The 23,105-nt window shown below is 44.5% G+C and overlaps 2 protein-coding genes and 2 long non-coding RNA genes across 20 annotated transcripts; 2 read left to right on the plus strand and 2 right to left on the minus strand.

Moving 5' to 3' along the window:
• The first annotated feature begins 1,293 nt into the window (after positions 1-1,293).
• LOC127927452 (uncharacterized) lies at positions 1,294-3,681 on the plus strand. Of its 14 annotated transcripts, XR_008127568.1 has the most exons (8): positions 1,299-1,491; positions 1,523-1,677; positions 1,934-1,964; positions 2,519-2,766; positions 2,829-2,921; positions 3,225-3,380; positions 3,456-3,493; positions 3,532-3,681. It is a non-coding gene; the product is annotated as an uncharacterized LOC127927452 (long non-coding RNA). The 14 variants fall into 14 exon arrangements; XR_008127570.1 differs by lacking the exons at positions 3,456-3,493; positions 3,532-3,681 and adding an exon at positions 3,163-3,224 and having other exon boundaries at positions 1,294-1,491; positions 2,829-2,890; positions 3,256-3,390; XR_008127563.1 differs by lacking the exons at positions 3,456-3,493; positions 3,532-3,681 and adding an exon at positions 1,815-1,845 and having other exon boundaries at positions 1,294-1,491; positions 1,523-1,708; positions 3,225-3,336.
• zgc:158320 (uncharacterized protein LOC780837 homolog) lies at positions 3,614-11,464 on the minus strand. Its single transcript, XM_052513921.1, has 4 exons — positions 10,067-11,464; positions 9,024-9,221; positions 7,328-7,393; positions 3,614-4,128 (listed from the first exon to the last, which is right to left on the minus strand). Exons 1-4 carry the CDS (start codon positions 10,379-10,381, stop codon positions 3,628-3,630), a joined length of 1,080 nt encoding a protein of 359 aa, XP_052369881.1. The 5' UTR covers positions 10,382-11,464; the 3' UTR covers positions 3,614-3,627.
• A 1,647-nt stretch (positions 11,465-13,111) lies between these two features.
• LOC118380019 (regulator of G-protein signaling 12-like) lies at positions 13,112-21,995 on the minus strand. Its single transcript, XM_052513920.1, has 7 exons — positions 21,154-21,995; positions 20,415-20,641; positions 19,196-19,393; positions 17,364-17,603; positions 15,447-15,638; positions 13,258-14,075; positions 13,112-13,218 (listed from the first exon to the last, which is right to left on the minus strand). Exons 1-6 carry the CDS (start codon positions 21,854-21,856, stop codon positions 13,728-13,730), a joined length of 1,908 nt encoding a protein of 635 aa, XP_052369880.1. The 5' UTR covers positions 21,857-21,995; the 3' UTR covers positions 13,112-13,218; positions 13,258-13,727.
• Positions 21,847-22,426, plus strand: LOC127927453 (uncharacterized). Of its 4 annotated transcripts, none has more exons than XR_008127574.1 (3): positions 21,847-21,996; positions 22,042-22,209; positions 22,289-22,426. It is a non-coding gene; the product is annotated as an uncharacterized LOC127927453 (long non-coding RNA). The 4 variants fall into 4 exon arrangements; XR_008127575.1 differs by having other exon boundaries at positions 22,042-22,167; XR_008127572.1 differs by having other exon boundaries at positions 22,250-22,399.
• The last annotated feature ends 679 nt before the right edge of the window (positions 22,427-23,105 follow it).

The following is a 23,105-nucleotide window of genomic DNA, read 5'->3' on the forward strand; positions in this document are numbered from 1 at the left end:
AGGGCTCTGGTCACTAGTAGTTCACTATATAGGGAATAGGGTGCCATTTGGCCTGCCGCCAGATAACAGTCTACTGTACAACACACTAGTGGTCGACCGATTAATCGGAATGGCCAATTAATTAGGGCAGAGTTCAAGTTTTCATAACAATCGGAAATCTGTATTTATTTTCAATGACGGCCTAGGAACGGTGGGTTTAACTGCCTTGTTCAGGGGCAGAACGACAGATTTTCACCTTGTCAGCTCGAGGGATCCAATCTTGCAACCTTACCGTTAACTAGTCCAACGCTATAACCACCTGCCTCTCGTTGCACTCCACAAGGAGCCTGCCGGTTACGCGAATGCAGTAGAAGCCAAGCTAAGTTGCTAGCTAGCATTATAAAAAACAATCAATCATAATCACTAGTTAACTACACATGGTTGATGATATTACTAGTTTATCTAGCGTGTCCTGTGATGCATATAATCTGACTAAGCATACAAGTATCTGACTAGTAGGCAGCAACAGGCTCGTAAGCATTCAGTCAAACAGCACATTTGTGCGTTTTGCCAGCAGCTCTTCGCAAGCACAGCGATGTTTATGACTTCAAGCCAACCAGCCTAATGGCTGGTGTAACCAATGTGAAATGGCTAGCTAGTTAGCTGGGTGTGTGCGAATAGCGTTTCAAACATCATTCGCTCTAAGACTTGGAGTAGTTATTCCCCTTGCGCTGCGAGGGCCGCGGCTTTTGTGGAGCGATGGGTAACGATGCTTCGAGTGTGGCTGTTGTCGATGTGTTCCTGGTTCGAGGGTGGCTGTTTGTAGTTGTGTTCCTGGTTCGAGCCCAGGTAGCGGCGAGGAGACGGACGGAAGCTATACTGTTACACTGGCAATACTAACGTGCCTATAAAACATCCAATAGTCAAAGGTATATGAAATACAAATGGTATAGAGAGAAATAGTATTATAAATAGTATATTAACTACAACCTAAAACCTCTTACCTGGGAATATTTTAGACTCATGTTAAAAGGAACCAGCAGCTTTCATATGTTCTCATGTTCTGAGCAAGGAACTGAAACGTAGCTTTTCTTACATGGGACATATTGCACTTTTACTTCTCCAACACTGTGTTTTTGCATTATTTAAACCAAATTGAACATGTTTCATTATTTATTTGAGGCTAAATTGATTTTTATTGATGTATTATATTAAGTTAAAATAACTGTGCATTCAGTATTGTTGTAATTGTCATTATTACAAATAAATAAATAATACATTTTTTTTAAACCGGTATCGGCTTTTTTGGTCCTCCAATAAATCGTCATCGGCGTTTGAAAAATCACAATCGGTCGACCTCTACAACACACAACTCTGACACAGTGTTCATTAATGACAGAAACATTTTAATGTTGGACCTGATATTAGTCACATATCAGCAGGGAACATACCATCTCCTCAGGTTATCTGACAATACACTAGTACCCCTCAACCCAGTACAGCCATAGAGAGGTACCCCTCAACCCAGTACATCCATAGAGAGGTACCCCTCAACCCAGTACATCCATAGAGAGGTACCCCTCGACCCAGTACATCCATAGAGAGGTACCCCTCGACCCAGTACATCCATAGAGAGGTACCCCTCGACCCAGTACATCCATAGAGAGGTACTCCTCAACCCAGTACATCCATAGAGAGGTACCCCTCAACCCAGTACATCCATAGAGAGGTACCCCAACCCAGTACACCAGAGGTACTAGTATCCATAGAAGAGGTACCCCTCAACCCAGTACATCCATAGAGAGGTACCCTCAACCCAGTACATCCATAGAGAGGTACCCCTCAACCCAGTACATCCATAGAGAGGTACCCTCAACCCAGTACATCCATAAAGAGGTACCCCTCAACCCAGTACATAGAGAAGTACTCCTGGTCATAGTACATCCATAGAGAGGTACTCCTCAACCCAGTACATCCATAGAGAGGTACCCTCAACCCAGTACATCCATAGAGAGGTACTCCTCAACCCAGTACATCCATAGCATTAGAAACCTCAAGTACATCCATAGTCCTCAATTACAAGTACATCCATAGAGAGGTACTACATCCATAGAGAGGTACCCCTCAATACATCCATAGAGAGGTACCCTCAACCCAGTACATCCATAGAGGTAACCCTCAACCCAGTACATCCATAGAGAGGTACCCTCAACCCAGTACATCCATAGAGAGGTACCCCTCAACCCAGTACATCCATAGAGAGGTACCCCTGACCCAGTACATCCAACCTCACCCAGTACTCCATAGAGAGACCCCTCAACCCAGTACATCCTCAACCCAGTACATCCATAGAGAGGTACCCCTCAACCCAGTACATCCAGGTACCCCTCAACCCAGTACATCCATAGAGAGGTACCCCTACCCCTCAACCCAGTACATCCATAGAGAGGTCGACCCCCTCAACCCAGTACATCCATAGAGAGGTACCCCCCTCCAACGACCCAGTACATCCAGGTACACCCAGTACATCCATAGAGAGGTACTCCTCAACCCAGTACATCCATAGAGAGGTACCCCTCAACCCAGTACATCCATAGAGAGGTACCCCTCAACCCAGTACATCCATAGAGAGGTACCCCTCAACCCAGTACATCCATAGAGAGGTACCCCTCAACCCAGTACATCCATAGAGAGGTACCCCTCAACCCAGTACATCCATAGAGAGGTACCCCTCAACCCAGTACATCCATAGAGAGGTACCCCTCAACCCAGTACATCCATAGAGAGGTACTCCTCAACCCAGTACATCCATAGAGAGGTACTCCTCAACCCAGTACATCCATAGAGAGGTACCCCTCAACCCAGTACATCCATAGAGAGGTACCCCTCAACCCAGTACATCCATAGAGAGGTACCCCTCAACCCAGTACATCCATAGAGAGGTACCCCTCAACCCAGTACATCCATAGATTATTTAAACCCTCAACCCAGTACATCCATAGAGCTAAGGTACCCTCAACCCAGTACATCCATAGAGAGGTACCCCTCAACCCAGTACATCCATAGAGAGGTATAACAAAGTACATCCATAGAGAGGTACCCCTCAACCCAGTACATCCATAGAAACCCTCAACCCAGTACATCCATAGTGAAGTACTCCTCAATCCATACATCCATAGAGAGGTACCCCTCAACCCAGTACATCCATAGAGAGGTACTCCTCAACCCAGTACATCCATAGAGAGGTACCCCTCAACCCAGTACATCCATAGAGAGGTACCCCTCAACCCAGTACATCCATAGAGAGGTACCCCTCAACCCAGTACATCCATAGTGAAGTCCTGTAAGTTTCCATTGCGTTTTGCTCCGCAGACTGGCAGCAGCCATCAGTCTGGCAGCAGGTCATCAGTCTGGCAGCAGTCATCAGTCTGGCAGCAGGCCATCAGTCTGGCAGCAGGCCATCAGTCTGGCAGCAGGCCATCAGTCTGGCAGCAGGCCATCAGTCTGGCAGCAGGTCATCAGTCTGGCAGCAGGTCATCAGTCTGGCAGCAGGTCATCAGTCTGGCAGCAGGTCATCAGTCTGCTAATAGGAGGCTACTACGACCCTGGTATTTGCTAGATAACACACACACACACTGTAGTAGATACTTAGTCGTGACTTACAAACTGACTATTCATGGAGTCCAGCAACACTCTGTAACCAACCGTCTGCAGGTAGTGACCGATACCGAACGCGTCGGGACACGACTGCCACTCTCCTCGGTGCTCATCGGGACAAGTCCAGGTCACTTTGATTTGGCTGTAGCCCAACGCGGTTATGGTCCGATTACGCAACGCAGCGCCGCACTGGTGACACGTCTGGAAAAGCTCCTTGAGCTTCGACTCGTTCACGATCCATTTCCTTTCGCTCCATCCTCCTCCTCCTCTGTCCGGTTCGCCTGACGACAGCCTACTGTCAGAGCTGGAGGTGGAGGGGCTGGAGGTGGAGGGGATGGAGGTGGAGGGGCTGGAGGTGGAGAGGCTGGAGGTGGAGAGGCTGGAGGTGGAGGGGCTGGAGGTGGAACCAGCAGCAGAGCTCATACTGGTACAGTGCTTCACTGAAGTCTTCTTAATGGCTGTGTCCATTTGACCTTTCTTCCTGCGCGTCACCTGAATGAAAGAAAAAATAAACATGTTAAAAGAAGAATTTGTACGAAAAACTGCATTCTGATAAAGACAGGCGGCTGTTCCTTTTGAAGTGTTATACCAACAGATTGAGTCTGGGCCAACAGGATGAGTCTGGACCAACAGAATGAGTCTGGACCAACAGAATGAGTCTGGACCAACAGAATGAGTCCGGACCAACAGAATGAGTCCGGACCAACAGAATGAGTCTGGACCAACAGGATGAGTCTGGACCAACAGAATGAGTCCGGACCAACAGGATGAGTCTGGGCCAACAGGATGAGTCTGGGCCAACAGGATGAGTCTGGGCCAACAGGATGAGTCTGGGCCAACAGGATGAGTCTGGGCCAACAGGATGAGTCTGGGCCAACAGGATGAGTCTGGGCCAACAGAATGAGTCTGGGCCAACAGAATGAGTCTGGGCCAACAGAATGAGTCTGGGCCAACAGGATGAGTCTGGGCCAACAGAATGATGAGTCTGGGCCAACAGAATGAGTCTGGACCAACAGAATGAGCCTGGGCCAACAGAATGAGTCTGGGCCAACAGAATGAGTCTGGGCCAACAGAATGAGTCTGGGCCAACAGAATGAGTCTGGACCAACAGAATGAGTCTGGACCAACAGGTCAAGACGTATCAACAGGATGAGTCTGGACCAACAGAATGAGTCTGGACCAACAGAATGAGTCTGGACCAACAGAATGAGTCTGGACCAACAGAATGAGTCTGGGCCAACAGAATGAGTCTGGGCCAACAGAATGAGTCTGGGCCAACATGAGTCTGGGCCAACAGAATGAGTCTGGGCCAACAGAATGAGTCTGGGCCAACAGAATGAGTCTGGGCCAACAGAATGAGTCTGGACCAACAGAATGAGTCTGGGCCAACAGAATGAGTCTGGGCCAACAGAATGAGTCTGGGCCAACAGAATGAGTCTGGGCCAACAGAATGAGTCTGGGCCAACAGAATGAGTCTGGGCCAACAGAATGAGTCTGGGCCAACAGAATGAGTCTGGGCCAACAGAATGAGTCTGGGCCAACAGAATGAGTCTGGACCAACAGAATGAGTCTGGACCAACAGAATGAGTCTGGACCAACAGGTCTGGGCCAACAGGAGTCTGGGACCAACAGAATGAGTCTGGACCAACAGAATGAGTCTGGACCAACAGAATGAGTCTGGACCAACAGAATGAGTCTGGACCAACAGGATGAGTCTGGACCAACAGAATGAGTCTGGACCAACAGAATGAGTCTGGACCAACAGAATGAGTCTGGACCAACAGGTCATGAGTCGTACCAACAGGATGAGTCTGGACCAACAGAATGAGTCTGGACCAACAGAATGAGTCTGGACCAACAGGTGAGTCTGTACCAACAGGATGAGTCGGACCAACAGGATGAGTCCGGACCAACAGGATGAGTCCGGACCAACAGGATGAGTCGGACCAACAGGATGAGTCCCAACAGGATGAGTCCGGGCCAACAGGATGAGTCGGACCAACAGAATGAGTCGGACCAACAGAATGAGTCGGGACCAACAGGATGAGTCCGGACCAACAGATGAGTCCGGACCAACAGGATGAGTCCGGACCAACAGGAATGAGTCCGGACCAACAGAATGAGTCTGGACCAACAGAATGAGTCTGGACCAACAGAATGAGGACCAACAGGATGAGTCTGGACCAACAGGTCCGACCAACAGGATGAGTCCGGACCAACAGGATGAGTCCGGACCAACAGAATGAGTCCGGACCAACAGAATGAGTCCGGACCAACAGGATGAGTCCGGACCAACAGGATGAGTCCGGACCAACAGGATGAGTCCGGACCAACAGGATGAGTCCGGACCAACAGGATGAGTCCGGACCAACAGAATGAGTCCGGACCAACAGAATGAGTCTGGACCAACAGAATGAGTCTGGACCAACAGAATGAGTCTGGACCAACAGAATGAGTCTGGACCAACAGGTCAAGACGTATCAACAGGATGAGTCTGGACCAACAGAATGAGTCTGGACCAACAGAATGAGTCTGGACCAACAGAATGAGTCTGGACCAACAGAATGAGTCTGGACCAACAGAATGAGTCTGGACCAACAGGATGAGTTTGGACCAACAGGATGAGTTTGGACCAACAGGATGAGTCCGGACCAACAGGATGAGTCCGGACCAACAGGATGAGTCCGGACCAACAGGATGAGTCTGGACCAACAGGATGAGTCCGGACCAACAGGATGAGTCTGGACCAACAGGATGAGTCTGGACCAACAGGTCAAGACGTATCAACAGGATGAGTCCGGACCAACAGGATGAGTCCGGACCAACAGGATGAGTCCGGACCAACAGGATGAGTCCGGACCAACAGAATGAGTCTGGACCAACAGAATGAGTCTGGACCAACAGAATGAGTCTGGACCAACAGAATGAGTCCGGACCAACAGAATGAGTCCGGACCAACAGAATGAGTCCGGACCAACAGAATGAGTCTGGACCAACAGGTCAAGACGTATCAACAGGATGAGTCTGGACCAACAGAATGAGTCCGGACCAACAGAATGAGTCCGGACCAACAGGATGAGTCCGGACCAACAGGATGAGTCCGGACCAACAGGATGAGTCTGGACCAACAGGATGAGTTTGGACCAACAGGATGAGTCTGGACCAACAGGATGAGTCCGGACCAACAGGATGAGTCCGGACCAACAGGATGAGTCCGGACCAACAGGATGAGTCCGGACCAACAGGATGAGTCTGGACCAACAGGATGAGTCCGGACCAACAGGATGAGTCTGGACCAACAGGTCAAGACGTATCAACAGGATGAGTCTGGACCAACAGGATGAGTCTGGACCAACAGGATGAGTCTGGACCAACAGGTCAAGACGTACCAACAGGATGAGTCCGGACCAACAGGATGAGTCCGGACCAACAGGATGAGTCCGGACCAACAGGATGAGTCCGGACCAACAGGATGAGTCCGGACCAACAGGATGAGTCCGGACCAACAGGATGAGTCCGGACCAACAGAATGAGTCCGGACCAACAGAATGAGTCCGGACCAACAGAATGAGTCCGGACCAACAGAATGAGTCCGGACCAACAGAATGAGTCTGGACCAACAGAATGAGTCTGGACCAACAGGTCAAGACGTATCAACAGAAGGAACAGGAAGTGTCTGACAGATACTCACAGGAACGTTGGTCTTTGTTTTTTTCCTTCTGCATGAGTCTCCCGTTGTCGTCGTAGAGGGGAGGTCCTGCAGAAACATTATGTCAGCCCAACCAATAACCTGTTATCTATCAGACCCTGAGATAGACTAGTGTCCTGTCCAGGGGGTGTACTGTACATCAAACTGTCTCCCTACAGAAACAGGAGATAGACTAGTGTCCTGTCCAGTGGGTGTACTAGTACATCAAGTGATAATAACATTACTAAGTGTACAGCCCCATGATAATAACAGCATTAACCCTACTAAGTGTACAGCCCCATGATAATAACAGCATTACCTTACTAAGTGAAGAGTGAATGATAATTACCTCACCAACAGAAGTGTAGAGCCCTGGATGATGAAGAGCATTACCTCACTAAGTGTAGATCAGAAGTGATAAGGAAGTGTCTGACAGATACAGAACGTTGGTCATTTTAATCACTAAGTGTAGCCCCATGATAATAACAGCAATTAACCTGTTACTATGAAGAGCCCCATGATAATAACAGCATTACCTCACTAAGTGTAGATGATGATAACAAACATTACCTCACAGGAGATAGACTAAGTACATCAAACTGTCTCCCCTGTAGATCCCTGTGATAATAACAGCATTACCCTACTAAGTGTAGAGCCCCAAATGATAATAACAGCATTACCTTACTGTGTAGAGCCCCATGATAATAACAGCATTACCTCACTAAGTGTAGAGCCCCATGATAATAACAGCATTACCTTACTGAGTGTAGAGCCCCATGATAATAACAGCATTACCTCACTAAGTGTAGAGCCCCATGATAATAACAGCATTACCTCACTAAGTGTAGAGCCCCATGATAATAACAGCATTACCTTACTAAGTGTAGAGCCCCATGATAATAACAGCATTACCTCACTAAGTGTAGAGCCCCATGATAATAACAGCATTACCCTACTAAGTGTACAGCCCCATGATAATAACAGCATTACCTTACTAAGTGTAGAGCCCCATGATAATAACAGCATTACCTTACTAAGTGAAGAGCCCCATGATAATAACAGCATTACCTCACTAAGTGTAGAGCCCCATGATGATAACAACATTACCTCACTAAGTGTAGATCCCTGTGATAATAACAGCATTACCCTACTAAGTGTAGAGCCCCATGATAATAACAGCATTACATTACTAAGTGTACAGCCCCATGATAATAACAGCATTACCCTACTAAGTGTACAGCCCCATGATAATAACAGCATTACCTTACTAAGTGAAGAGCCCCATGATAATAACAGCATTACCTTACTGAGTGTAGAGCCCCATGATAATAACAGCATTACCTCACTAAGTGTAGAGCCCCATGATAATAACAGCATTACCTTAATGAGTGTAGAGCCCCATGATAATAACAGCATTACCTCACTAAGTGTAGAGCCCCATGATAATAACAGCATTACCTCACTAAGTGTAGAGCCCCATGATAATAACAGCATTAACTAGTGTAGACAGATAATTAGCATTACCTTACTGAGTGTAGAGCCCCATGATAATAACAGCATTACCTCACTAAGTGTAGAGCCCCATGATAATAACAGCATTACCCTACTAAGTGTACAGCCCCATGATAATAACAGCATTACCTTACTAAGTGTAGAGCCCCATGATAATAACAACATTACCTCACTAAGTGTACATTACCTTACTAAGTGAAGACGTGGGAGCCAGAGCCACGTACGTCCCAGCGGTTGAAGCAGGCTCTGTCAGCTGCAGACCCCGGTGGGAGAGGAACCCCGTCGTAGTCATAGCAACACCTGCCCCTCCACGTTGTGGGGTGGGACCAGAAGCCCCTCCAGCAGACAGGGAGTCAGTCCCTGGAGGTACGTCTCCTGTCTCAACCTGGATGAGAGAGAAAAAGGCCACTGGCATCAGGAAAAGCCGCTATTCATTTTTTTTTTTAAATCAACAAAAGGGAGAACACGTTGTAGGCATGCCGTCAATTTGGGCAATGAACAAGACCGTGGGAGAACCTCGGATTGCATTTCCTCGATTCCTAGCGTCCTCTCTCTCGCCTTCTCAAACACCATTGGATGTGACGGTGAGAGGTCCCGCCCCTCTGACCTCATCCAATGGGTTTGGTTTTCGAGAAGGGAACGAGGAGGGACTACAAGGAGTCAAGGAAATGCAATTGAGATTCTCCCTATAATAACTGCATGCTGTCATCTATTACAAGGCAAGCTAAACACTATACAGTCAAGTCGCGGTTCCTTTATATTGCATGTGGACATTTTATTATATATTTCAATAAAATGAATAAAAGCACCAAGAAAATGGCACAAAGTTAACTTAGACATTGTGTTGTACTTGGCTATTCTTTGGCTAAAAGTGTGTTGTACTTGGCTATTCTTTGCTAAAAGTGTGTGTGTTGTACTTGGCTATTCTTTGCTAAAAAGTGTGTGTGTTGTACTTGGCTATTCTTTGGCTAAAAGTGTGTGTGTTGTACTTGTGTGCTCGCTCTGAGAAGGACATTCACCAGTAAAGTGACAGCCCTATGAAACGTCAACAGAACACATTTTACTACAACTACGCTACCCATAATACAATGCGACCCCCCCTCCCACCCAGTGATTGATAGCTAGCTTACATTGGTAGTTCCAGCATCTACGCCCTAAATTTTGTCATTTATCAAGGAACAAAAAATAATCCTGTTCAAATCAGTCAGATATTGTTAGATTACCACTTACCGAAATTATTCCACGTTGTCCTGGCGTGTGAACGGCCACCGACGGCACCGCTGTATCCTTCAGGAAACTTTTCATGATTCTCATCCTGCTGTGTCTGTCCTGTCCCAGCTTCTCGTAATAGTCCGCCGGTAGAAAATGTTCCGAGCAAACGAGTAACTTTCTGAGGTCGTCGGTCGCGGTATTAGCATCTTTGTTCAGAGCAATCAGCCACCGTTTCAATCGGTCCGGATGACTCAGTGGAAGTCGGTGAAACATTAGAGCCGACCAGGTCTTTTGCTTGTTGTCGCACGTTTTAACAGAGCACTCGCGAGGCATATTTGGAGCGGCGACGGTAGCGCACGTGACAACGGGGAAAGCTCTTTTAGTTGATGTTAAACGTTCGTTAGCAATACCGTTGATGATGGTTTGTCCGTCTCAGCACAGCAGCACACTCGACTAGCTAGCTAGCTACTTGCAAATGTAAACTTGCTAGCTAATAGCTTGAAAATATTTCCAGCAGTGTCGATAATCTTCAGTCCACAGGCTGCGAGGTAAACCACTAACGCTTTGCAGTCCGTTGATGTCGCTAGGAGTTACTTTTCTTATTTTTTGATACCAGCTTATATAGCAAAACCCGAAAATGTCGCGTTTACTTCCTGAAAAGGAACGTCAGAACAAGCTGTCCAATCAGCGCGGCTTTTGCTCGGCTACTCGTGGGCGTGGTTTTGCACCAAGTTTGGCGCAGATAAAAATCCACATAATCAAGACGGTAAAAAGAGAGCGAGAAGGAAGCAGAGCAGAACAGGTGTCCATCCATGCATATATTGAATCAATAAGGTTCGAGTCTGGAGTCAAGGCCAGGGGATGGGAATCAACCTAAATGGCATCCTCTCTCTCTATATATATATAAATATATATTTAAAGTGCACAACTTTTAACCAGGGCCAATTGGGGCTGTAGTCCCTTGCAAAAGTATTCATACCCCTGTATACAACATCTGTAAGATCAAATATTACATTTCAACCACATCCAACTATATACAAAAAAAAACAGGAAGCTTTTTGTGTCAGAGAGAGAGAGATTGTCTTCATCTAATTACTCTCAGAGAGGAGTCTGAAGACCAGACTTAAAATGGTATTAAAAGGTATGCTGGAGAGACTGAGTGCCAACAGGAGTGCACATTTTTGTTCCAGCCCAGTAGTAAAACACCTGACCTGATTCAACTAATCATCAAGCCACAAACACTGAGGTACATGTGTAGAGTCTAGAGAGAGAGAAAGACAGAGAGACACAGAGAGAGAGAAAGACAGAGAGACACAGAGAGAGAGAAAGACAGAGAGACACAGAGAGAGAAATAGAGAGAGAGAGAGAAAGACAGAGAGACACAGAGAGAGAAATAGAGAGAGAGAGAGAAAGACAGAGAGACAGAGAGAGAGAGAAATAGAGAGAGAGAGAGAAAGACAGAGAGACACAGAGAGAGAAAGAGAGAAAGAGAGAAAGACAGAGAGACACAGAGAGAGAAAGAGAGAGAGAGAGAGGGAGAGATAGAGAGAGTGAGAGAGAAATAGAGAGAGGTGTAGAGAAAGAGAGAGAGTTGAGAGTTGTCGGGATAGCACCCGTGACCAGACATTTCCAGAAAGTAATTTTCCACTCCAGTGGTTTGATACAGTGTTTTCTCATGTTGGGTTCACTTCTAACAAGCTCCCTCCACAACCCAGACCACCAGCTATTATTATAGTAGAATATGATTCTGGACTGGAGCTTTACAATACAGAACCAAACACACACACACACACACACACACACACACACACACACACACACACACACACACACACACACACACACACACACACACACACACACACACACACACACACACACACACACACACACACACACACACACTATCATAGTACAACGGTAGTCTGGACTGTAGCTCTACAATACAGATACTACCAGTACTACTACTACTACTGTAGCTCTACAATACAGATACTACCAGTACTACTACTACTACTATAGCTCTACAATACAGATACTACCAGTACTACTACTACTACTGTAGCTCTACAATACAGATACTACCAGTACTACTACTACTACTGTAGCTCTACAATACAGATACTACCAGTACTACTACTACTACTGTAGCTCTACAATACAGATACTACCAGTACTACTACTACTACTGTAGCTCTACAATACAGATACTACCAGTACTACTACTACTACTACTGTAGCTCTACAATACAGATACTACCAGTACTACTACTACTACTGTAGCTCTACAATACAGATACTACCAGTACTACTACTACTACTGTAGCTCTACAATACAGATACTACCAGTACTACTACTACTACTACTGTAGCTCTACAATACAGATACTACCAGTACTACTACTACTACTACTGTAGCTCTACAATACAGATACTACCAGTACTACTACTGTAGCTCTACAATACAGATACTACCAGTACTACTACTACTACTGTAGCTCTACAATACAGATACTACCAGTACTAGTACTACTACTGTAGCTCTACAATACAGATACTACCAGTACTACTACTACTACTGTAGCTCTACAATACAGATACTACCAGTACTACTACTACTACTGTAGCTCTACAATACAGATACTACCAGTACTACTACTAGAGAAAAAGTTGGTCAAATACATCACTATAAATCTGATGCTGTACATCAGACTGACACACACACACACTACCATGACATACTGTATGACTTCTACACACACACACACACACACACACACACACACACACACACACACACACACACATACTGTATGACTTACACACACACACACACACACACACACACACACACACTGTACACACACACACACACACACACACACACACACACACACACACCACCATGACATACTGTATGACTTCACACACACACACACACCTCTCCAACACCACCATAACATACTGTATGACTCTACACACACACACACACACCTCTCCACACACCACATACATAACATACACACACACACTTCATAACATACTGTATGACTTCTACACACACACACACCTCTCCAACACCACCATAACATACTGTATGACTTCTACACACACACACACCTCTCCAACACCACCATAACATACTGTATGACTTCTACACACACACACACCTCTCCAACACCACCATAACATACTGTATGACTCTCCACCTCTCCAACACCACCATAACATACTGTATGACTTCTACACACACACACACCTCTCCAACACCACCATGACATACTGTATGACTCTCTTACCTTCTTCTCCCCATCTTTCCCATTCCCACGTCTCTTCCCATTCTGCTTGGGCTCTCTGAGTCCTTTCTCACCAGCCGCGGGCCCAAACAGCTTCTTAGCCCACTCATCCTTCTGCGTGGCCAGCCCGGGAGGCTGCGGAGGCAGGGGCAGGTCCCCGGCTGGTAGTGGAGCCCTGTAGCGATCCGCAGGTATCTTGTTCATGGGTGGCGGGAGGGTGCTACAGTTCGTTGATGACCAGCCATCTGTTGACTCAGCATAGGACTCCTGATCACTACACAGCCCTCCTTGTCCCTGCGTTTGTCCTGCCTGGCCTGGTTGTCTCCAGTCTCTCAGGACATGGACTGGTAACCAGCGTTGAGACTGGTGGTGTTGGGGCTGGGTCAGGCTCTGCTCCGCTCCTCCTCCAGATCCTCCCCTCTTCCCTGGCGGGTAGTGGTGGAGTGAAGGCTGGGAGGAGTGGGCCCCTCGAGGGGGGATGGCAGGGGGGAGAGCCGGGGGGTAGCTGTTGTTGAGGTGAGGGGGAGGAGGAGGGGGGAGAGGGGGCCAGGGACGACACCGGGAGGGACTTGGTTCCAGCCCGGGGCCGAGGGAGGAGGAGGGCTGTCCCAGTGGCGTGGACCGGGGTTGTGATTATGGCCTCCCAGGTCAACCAATAAGACACGGTTACTCTTTTCATCTGGCAGGAAGTTACCGATGCCGCTGTCGCTGTTGCTACTGGTGCTGTGGTTCTGTTAATAACAATAATAACAATAATAATAACAACAATAATAACAACAATAATAACATTAATAATAACAACAATAATAACATTAATAATAACAACAATAATAACATTAATAATAACAACAATAATAACATTAATAATAACAACAATAATAACATTAATAATAACAATAATAATAACATTATAATAATAACAACAATAATAACATTAATAATAACAACAATAATAACATTAATAATAACAACAATAATAACAATAATAATAACAACAATAATAACATTAATAATAACAACAATAATAACATTAATAATAATAACAATAATAACATTAATAATAACAACAATAATAACATTAATAATAACAACAATAATAATAATAATAAATAATAATAACATTAATAATAACAACAATAATAACATTAATAATAATAACAATAATAATAATAACAAATACAATAATAATAATAATAACAATAATAATAATAATTAATAATAACAAATAATAATAATACTATAATAATAATAACAATAATAATAACAATAACAATAATAATAATATTAATAATAATAACAATAATAATAACAACAATAATAATCATTAATAATAATAACAATAATAATAACAATAATAATAACTAATAATGCCAATAATAATAATAATAAACACATTAATAATAACAACAATAATAACATTAATAATAATAACAACAATAATAACATTAATAATAATAACAATAATAATAACAATAATAACATTACTAATAATAACAATAATAATAATAACAAATACAATAATAATAATAATAACAATAATAATACCACCAATAATAATAATAATAATAACAATAATAATGACAATAACACTAATAATAATAACAATAATAATAATAACAGTAATAACCAATACAATAATAACCAATGCAATAACAACAATAATAATAATACCAATAATAACCAATAGAATAATAATAATAATAATAATAACAATAATAACAACAATAACAATAACAATAATATTAACAATTATAACAATAATAACAATAACAATAATATTAACAATTATAACAATAATAACAACAACAATAATAATCATTGAAAAGTGATGAATAAATAACATTTAGACCTGGATTTCAAATACTTGAAACATATTTCTAATACTTTCTCTGTGCCTTGTTGAGCCTGTCTGGCTTAATAAACCAACAGCAGAGTCCCAAAAGTGCAAACTGGCCCACCTGGCACTCCAGTGTGGGTATTTGAACATGACAGTTCTGTCAAAGCTCTACTAAACTAAACAAGACAGTAAAAGAAAAACAACATCCATGTGGATTGAAGGTCAAAGAACAACAGATGATGAAAACAGAACTAAACAACTCTACCTGCTGTGGGTCGTTGTCCGGATCAACGAACGCCCGCGCCCGGACCCCCTCGATGCTCTCCCCCATGTCCCGGTAGAGAACAGACACAAACTGGAGCAGAGGCTGGGAGGTAGGGGGGAACTCCAGACACCCTCCAGTATCAGGATCAGGAGTACACTCAAACCCAAACCTCCTGGCCACACCCACATGGACCTAGAGGAAGGAGGAGGAGGTTACTTTATTGTCCAATGGACTCAGATTTACAACTGGTTATTCCAACCCCTCTGAAAATATGGTATTTTAGCATATTTATGGTAGGTTTTATCTATAGGAGTGAATTACAGTTGACATTAATATTCAGTTTACAGTCTGAGTATCAAAAGAAATCAACTCCTGAATCTCATTTAGACTGTTTTTCCTCCCCCTATTTGTTGTTGAAGAATTTAAACCAGTAAGTTCTCTTTATCTACTGGGAACATTCCAGAACCAGTAAGTCCTCTTTATCTACTGGGAACATTCCAGAACCAGTATGTCCTCTTTATCTACTGGGAACATTCCAGGACCAGTAAGTCCTCTTTATCTACTGGGAACATTCCAGAACCAGTAAGTCCTCTTTATCTACTGGGAACATTCCAGAACCAGTAAGTCCTCTTTATCTACTGGGAACATTCCAGTAAGTCCTCTTATCTACTGGGAACATTCCAGGACCAGTAAGTCCTCTTTATCTACTGGGAACATTCCAGAACCAGTAAGTCCTCTTTATCTACTGGGAACATTCCAGAACCAGTAAGTCCTCTTTATCTACTGGGAACATTCCAGGACCAGTAAGTCCTCTTTATCTACTGGGAACATTCCAGGACCAGTAAGTCCTCTTTATCTACTGGGAACATTACAGAACCAGTATGTCCTCTTTATCTACTGGGAACATTCCAGGACCAGTAAGTCCTCTTTATCTACTGGGAAAATTCCAGGACCAGTAAGACCATTTGTCGATACTGATAGGATCAGTTTTCTCCATTTAAATCTTACCTTAACATTATAATTATTTCACAATACTGACGACGGATCAGCTCTTAGAGAGATATTACCACCAACGGCTGCAAATATTGAGGTGTCTCATTCTAATGCTTACCCAATAAAAATGCATTAAATCACAGATTTGGCACATCATTGCACAGATGTTAGGCTACACATCATGAAATATATTGAGACAAATTACAGACGGTAGCCTACAAAATAGAAGTCAATAGACTGAACGTGAAATGTATTTCAATATGACTGTAATAGTCCTGTAGCCTCGTGTGTTTATATTTTAATACAGTCATCTGGGTCCCGGCCATCCAGGACCAGGTGGTGTTTATTTGAAGCATATCTTTATACGTCGTTTGTTTGTATCAATTGCAAAGGAATTGGCAACTTTGTATCAGTGGTCACGCAGAGACTGATAAACTACGTGGTTTTATGTTTAGTGGAGGTCTTCTGTGTACTAAATGAAGGTGGGGAAAAAAAGCCTCTAACTACTCACTCAGCTGTTCCACGAGTGGGCTGAGGCCAGGCGTTAGATTACGACTGTTTTCAGGTGCAACGTTAATAACGATGGGTTTGGGAAACGTCTCGGGAGATTTAATAACGAAGCTCCTACGAACGTTCTAACGACAAACTTAGCCTTAAGACACTTTTGGGAAACATCTCAGGAGATTTAATAACGAAGCTCCTACGAACGTTCTAACGACAAACTTAGCCTTAAGATGCTTTTGGGAAACTGGGCCCAGGACTCTAGGACACCACCCCCCCAAAAAAATATTTTAAATAACTTGTAGTTTGTAAATGTTAAAATTGGTCAGTTTTTAATATGGATGTTATTATTAGCTGGAGGTCAGAGGTCATTGAAACAGTTTGTTTATTTTTCTTCTTCTTTGACCTTTTGTCCAACCCTACCTGGTGATGACAGAGTTCCGGGTCGACTATGAACACGTGACAGGAAGTCCTCAGCCCGCCCTCTTCCTCCCGGTTACCATTGCCATAGTGACCGTCGTCGTCATGGGTGGCCTGCATGGTGACCAGTCCGAAGAAGCGTCGGTCGTCGGGGCAACAGGCGCTGAAGGCTAGCTTTTCGGCGGGGTAGGTAGCAAGGACCTGTCTCCTGTCACTGCACAGCCGCACACAATCGTGCATCACCTGGGAAGAACATCATAAAACAAACGATACAATCCCTTGTATTTTAGAAACACACCGTCCTCTATTCCAAGAAGAAGAACACTTTATTATTGTCCTTCTTTCCCGAAGGAAACAGAGATTGGCTGTTTTTACAACAACGACCCGAGACCCACCCACGGGTTAGAGCACAATTTAGTGATATGACACATAAACATCTCAATGAACCAACCCAAGCCAACCAACCAACCATTCAATCAATGAACCAACCCAAACCAACCAACCATTCAATCAATGAACCAACCCAAACCAACCAACCATTCAATCAATGAACCAACCCAAACCAACCAACCATTCAATCAATGAACCAACCCAAGCCAACCAACCATTCAATCAATGAACCAACCAACCATTCAATCAATGAACCAACCCAAGCCAACCAACCAACCATTCAATCAATGAACCAACCCAAACCAACCAACCATTCAATCAATGAACCAACCAACCATTCAATCAATGAACCAACCCAAACCAACCAACCAACCATTCAATCAATGAACCAACCCAAACCAACCAACCATTCAATCAATAAACCAACCAACCATTCAACAAGCCAACCAACCAACCATTCAATCAATGAACCAACCAACCATTCAATCAATGAACCAACCAACCATTCAATCAATGAACCAACCAACCAACCAACCATTCAATCAATGAACCAACCCAACCAACCAACCAACCATTCAATCAATGAACCAACCAAACCAACCATTCAATCAATGCAACCAACCATTCAATAAACCAACCAACCAACCATTCAATCAAAACCAACCAACCAACCATTCAATCAATGAACCAACCCAAACCAACCAACCAACTAACCAATCAACCAACCATTCAATCAATGAACCAACCAACCATTCAATCAATAAACCAATAAACTAACCAACCAACCATTCAATAAACCAACTAACCCACCAACCATTCAATAAACCAACCAACCAGCTAACCAATCAACCAACCATTCAATCAATGAACCAACCCAAACCAACCAACCAACTAACTAACCAATCAACCTACCATTCAATCAATGAACCAACCAACCATTCAATCAATGAACCAACCAACCATTCAATCAATGAACCAACCCAAACCAACCAAGCAACCAACCATTCAATCAATAAAGCAACCCACCAATCAACCAATCATTCAATCAATAAACCAATAAACTAACCAACCAACCATTCAATAAACCAACCAACCCACTAACCAGCTAATCAATCAACTAAGCAACCAACCATTCAATAAACCAACTAACCCACCAACCATTCAATAAACCAACCAACCAACTAACCAATCAACCAACAATTCAATCAATGAACCAACCCAAACCAACCAACCATTCAATCAATAAAGCAACCCGCCAATCAACCAACCATTCAATCAACAAACCAACCAATCATTCAATCAATAAACCAATAAACTAACCAATCCATTAACCAGCTAATCAATCAACTAAGCAACCAACCATTCAATAAACCAACTAACCCACCAACCATTCAAATAAACCAACCAACCAACCAACCATTTAATCAATCCAAAGCGACCTGTACCTTCATGAGGACCAGGGAGTGTATCTTCTGTTCAGCCCTGAGTCGTCTCATGCTTCCTCTGATGGCCTGCAGACTGTCACTCTCCAGACTAGCTCCTGTAGAGGCCAGCTCTATGGAGCCCAGGTACCCTACCATCATACCCACGTTCAGGATCCCCTCGCTGGGCTCCAGGGAGAAGTCCTCCCCTTCCACCTCCACCTGGAAGGAGGAGAGACAACACATATTGTAAAACCATTACTACAACATTCACTGATGTAAAACCTAGCTGATAATGTAGTTGTGTGGGTATCAAACCTAGCTGATAATGTAGCTGTGCGGGTATTATACCTAGCTGATAATGTAGCTGTGTGGTTTTAAACCTAGCTGATAATGTAGCTGTGTGGTTATTAAACCTAGCTGATAATGTAGCTGTGTGGGTATCATACCTAGCTGATATTGTAGCTGTGTGGGTATCATACCTAGCTGATAATGTAGCTGTGTGGGTATCAAACCTAGCTGATAATGTAGTTGTGTGGGTATCATACCTAGCTGATAATGTAGCTGTGTGGGTATCAAACCTAGCTGATAATGTAGTTGTGTGGGTATCATACCTAGCTGATAATGTAGCTGTGTGGGTATCATACCTAGCTGATAATGTAGTTGTGTGGGTATCAAACCTAGCTGATAATGTAGTTGTGTGGGTATCATACCTAGCTGATAATGTGGCCGTGTGGGTATCACACCTTACTGATAATGTTGTTGTGTGGGTAGCATACCTAGCTGATAATGTAGTTGTGTGGGTATTAAACCTAGCTGATAATGTAGCTGTGTGGGTATCATACCTAGCTGATAATGTAGCTGTGTGGTTATTAAACCTAGCTGATAATGTAGCTGTGTGGTTATTAAACCTAGCTGATAATGTAGCTGTGTGGTTATTCAACCAGCTGATAATGCAGTTGTGCTGGTATATACCAGGAACATAGTGCCTAGCTGATAATGTAGTTTGCTGGTATCACACACAGCTGATAATGTAGTTGTGCTGGTATCATACCAGCTGATAATGTAGTTGTGCTGGTATCACACACTGGTGGTTATTAAACCACACAGTAATGCACTATACAGGGAACATAGTGCCTTTTGGGACACACACACACACACACACACACACACACACACACACACACACACACACACACACACACACACACACACACACACACACACACACACACACACACACCTGGATCTCTGCCTCCTGCAGATGGAACCCGTCCAGGAACACTGAGTCGTCGGCCATTAGAACCCTGTCCATCTCCTCCTCAGAGAGCAGGTTGGGGTTGCTATGGGAACGGCCTCGGCCCTTATGGTACGGGGGGAACTCTGGCTCTGACAGGGGCCTCGCAGGCTTGGCCGACGCAGACGAGGAAGAGGAGGCACGGGGAGGAGGAGGAGGAGCGATGACCCTGTCTTTAGGATTAGGTTTAGGGTCAAGGTAAGGTTTAGGTTCAGGTTTAGGGTCAAGGTAAGGTTTAGGGTCAAGGTAAGGTTTAGGTTCAGGTTTAGGGTCAAGGTAAGGTTTAGGTTCAGGTTTAGGGTCAAGGTAAGGTTTAGGGTCAAGGTAAGGTTTAGGTTCAGGTTTAGGGTCAAGGTAAGGTTTAGGTTCAGGTTTAGGGTCAAGGTAAGGTTTAGGGTCAAGGTAAGGTTTAGGTTTAGGGTCAAGGTAAGGTTTAGGTTCAGGTTTAGGGTCAAGGTAAGGTTTAGGTTTAGTTTATTTGAGCATGGTGGTACATTATGCAGAAACACACATAAAGGGCCAGTTTACCAGACACAGATTAAGCCTAGTTAGTCCTGGACTAAAAAGCATTTTCAATCGAGAATCTCCATCAAACTAAGTCTGGGGAAACCAGCCACAAAAATGTGATGTCATACAGTATATTATAAAAGAAAATCATGCTATGTTAAAACAGGTCGATGTCTACCTTTCTCTGAGCTGCTGGAGGAGTGTGAAGAGTTGTCAAAGATCATGTTGAAGATTCCTCCAGACTGCATCTCCGCCACCACCCTCTCTGCCCTGTTAATACCCAGGGTCTTAGAGTCCAGCTTGGGCTTGAACCAGCCACCACCCCCCCCTCCTCCTCCTCCTCCGCTGGCGCTGTTACCACGGGAACCCGGCTTCACGTTTTTGTTGTTTCCTCCTCCGCTGCTGTTATGGAAACCACACAACTCCTCGTCGCTGGAGCACGAGTCCGCGGCGGCTGCCGCTCCCCCGGCTGGACTTCCTGAATTGTTCCCGTGGCGACGGTTGCGGTTGGTACCGCCGTGTCCGTGACGACGGCCTCCCCGGTCTCCCTCGGCGACGACCAACAGCAGAACCCCCGTGCATCGGCCAATCAGCTTGACGACGTCCTCGTGCGACGCCTTGGAGACGTTTATGTCGTTCACGGACAGGATGTGGTCACCGGAGCGGAGACCCACGTAGTCCGCCGGACTTCCTTTCAGAATGCAGTTGAGGACACAGGGGCCCTGGCCAGACAGGGTGAACCCATACCCTGCCCTCCCGCGGGCCACCTCCACCCCCCGGATACGCCCACCCTGGTGGGGGTGAGGAGGCGAGGGTAAGGCTGTGAGACCCCCATGTCCTCCATGACGTCTCTTGGACGAGGTGTCCGTCTGTCTGAACATTGTTTTGACTCTTGTTGTTCTGTTGTTCAATGTAATTTATCCAACCCTTATGTTACCAGGTACGTTAACTGTTATTTATCCAACCCTTATGTTACCAGGTAAGTTGACTGATGTTATTTATCCAACCCTTATGTTACCAGGTAAGTTATGTTACTGATGTTTTTATCCAACCCTTATGTTACCAGGTAAGTTAACTGATGTTATTTATCCAACCCTTATGTTACCAGGTAAGTTGACTGATGTTATTTATCCAACCCTTATGTTACCAGGTAAGTTAACTGATGTTATTTATCCAACCCTTATGTTACCAGGTAAGTTAACTGATGTTATTTATCCAACCCTTATGTTACCAGGTAAGTTGCCTGATGTTATTTATCCAACCCTTGTTACCAGGTAAGTTAACTGTTATTTATCCAACCATTATGCTACCAGGTATGTTGACTGAGAACATATTGTAATTTGGGCCTAGAACAACAACCAGGGAAGAGGAGAGAGGTTTCCTCCCTCTCTCGTTCTAGTGTTGAGGGCTTTCTAAAAAATGTGTCAGCAGGGTGAGAGCATGACGTCAGCCCCTCCACTCTAACGCCAGCCCTGCCATGCTGGTGCCACTCTCAGTGGATGATGTGACTTGTCACAGGTCAGGCAGGGGTCACCTACGGAGACACAGGAGGGACAAACAGCACCAAGGACTCATTGTGAGTGATGGTAGCCAATACAACACACAGACGACAGGAGACAATATAACAGCAAAGTCACATGTCTGAAAGGAACACATCTGAGTCAGCACAGTACCATTGGGGTTGGTAGCAGTGTTTCCCAAACCTCTCCTTGAGTACCCCCAGCTGTTAAAAAAAAAAAGTTTATTTATTTAACCAGTCAGTTAAGAACAAATTCTTATTTTCAAATACGGCCTAGGAACAGTGGGTTAACTGCCTGTTCAGGGGCAGAACAACAGATTTGTACCTTGTCAGCTCGGGGGTTTGAACTTGCAACCTTCCGGTTACTAGTCCAACGCTCTAACCACTAGGCTACCCTGCCGCCCCTTTACCAATGAAGGTCTTGGTGCTTAATTGACCAGTAGAATAACACTGGAATACATAAAATAAGTTGAACGGTTGGGGGAACTCAACGAGACGTTTGGGAAGCACTGTCTTATAGCCATGCAGGACAGAAGAGAAAATACCCAAATATACACTCCTTTAAGAAGTCATGTAAAAGGAAAAAGAACTATGAGATAAATAAACACAAA

This window comes from Oncorhynchus keta, unplaced genomic scaffold (genome assembly GCF_023373465.1).
Source record: "Oncorhynchus keta strain PuntledgeMale-10-30-2019 unplaced genomic scaffold, Oket_V2 Un_scaffold_14265_pilon_pilon, whole genome shotgun sequence".
Lineage (NCBI taxonomy): Eukaryota > Metazoa > Chordata > Actinopteri > Salmoniformes > Salmonidae > Oncorhynchus > Oncorhynchus keta.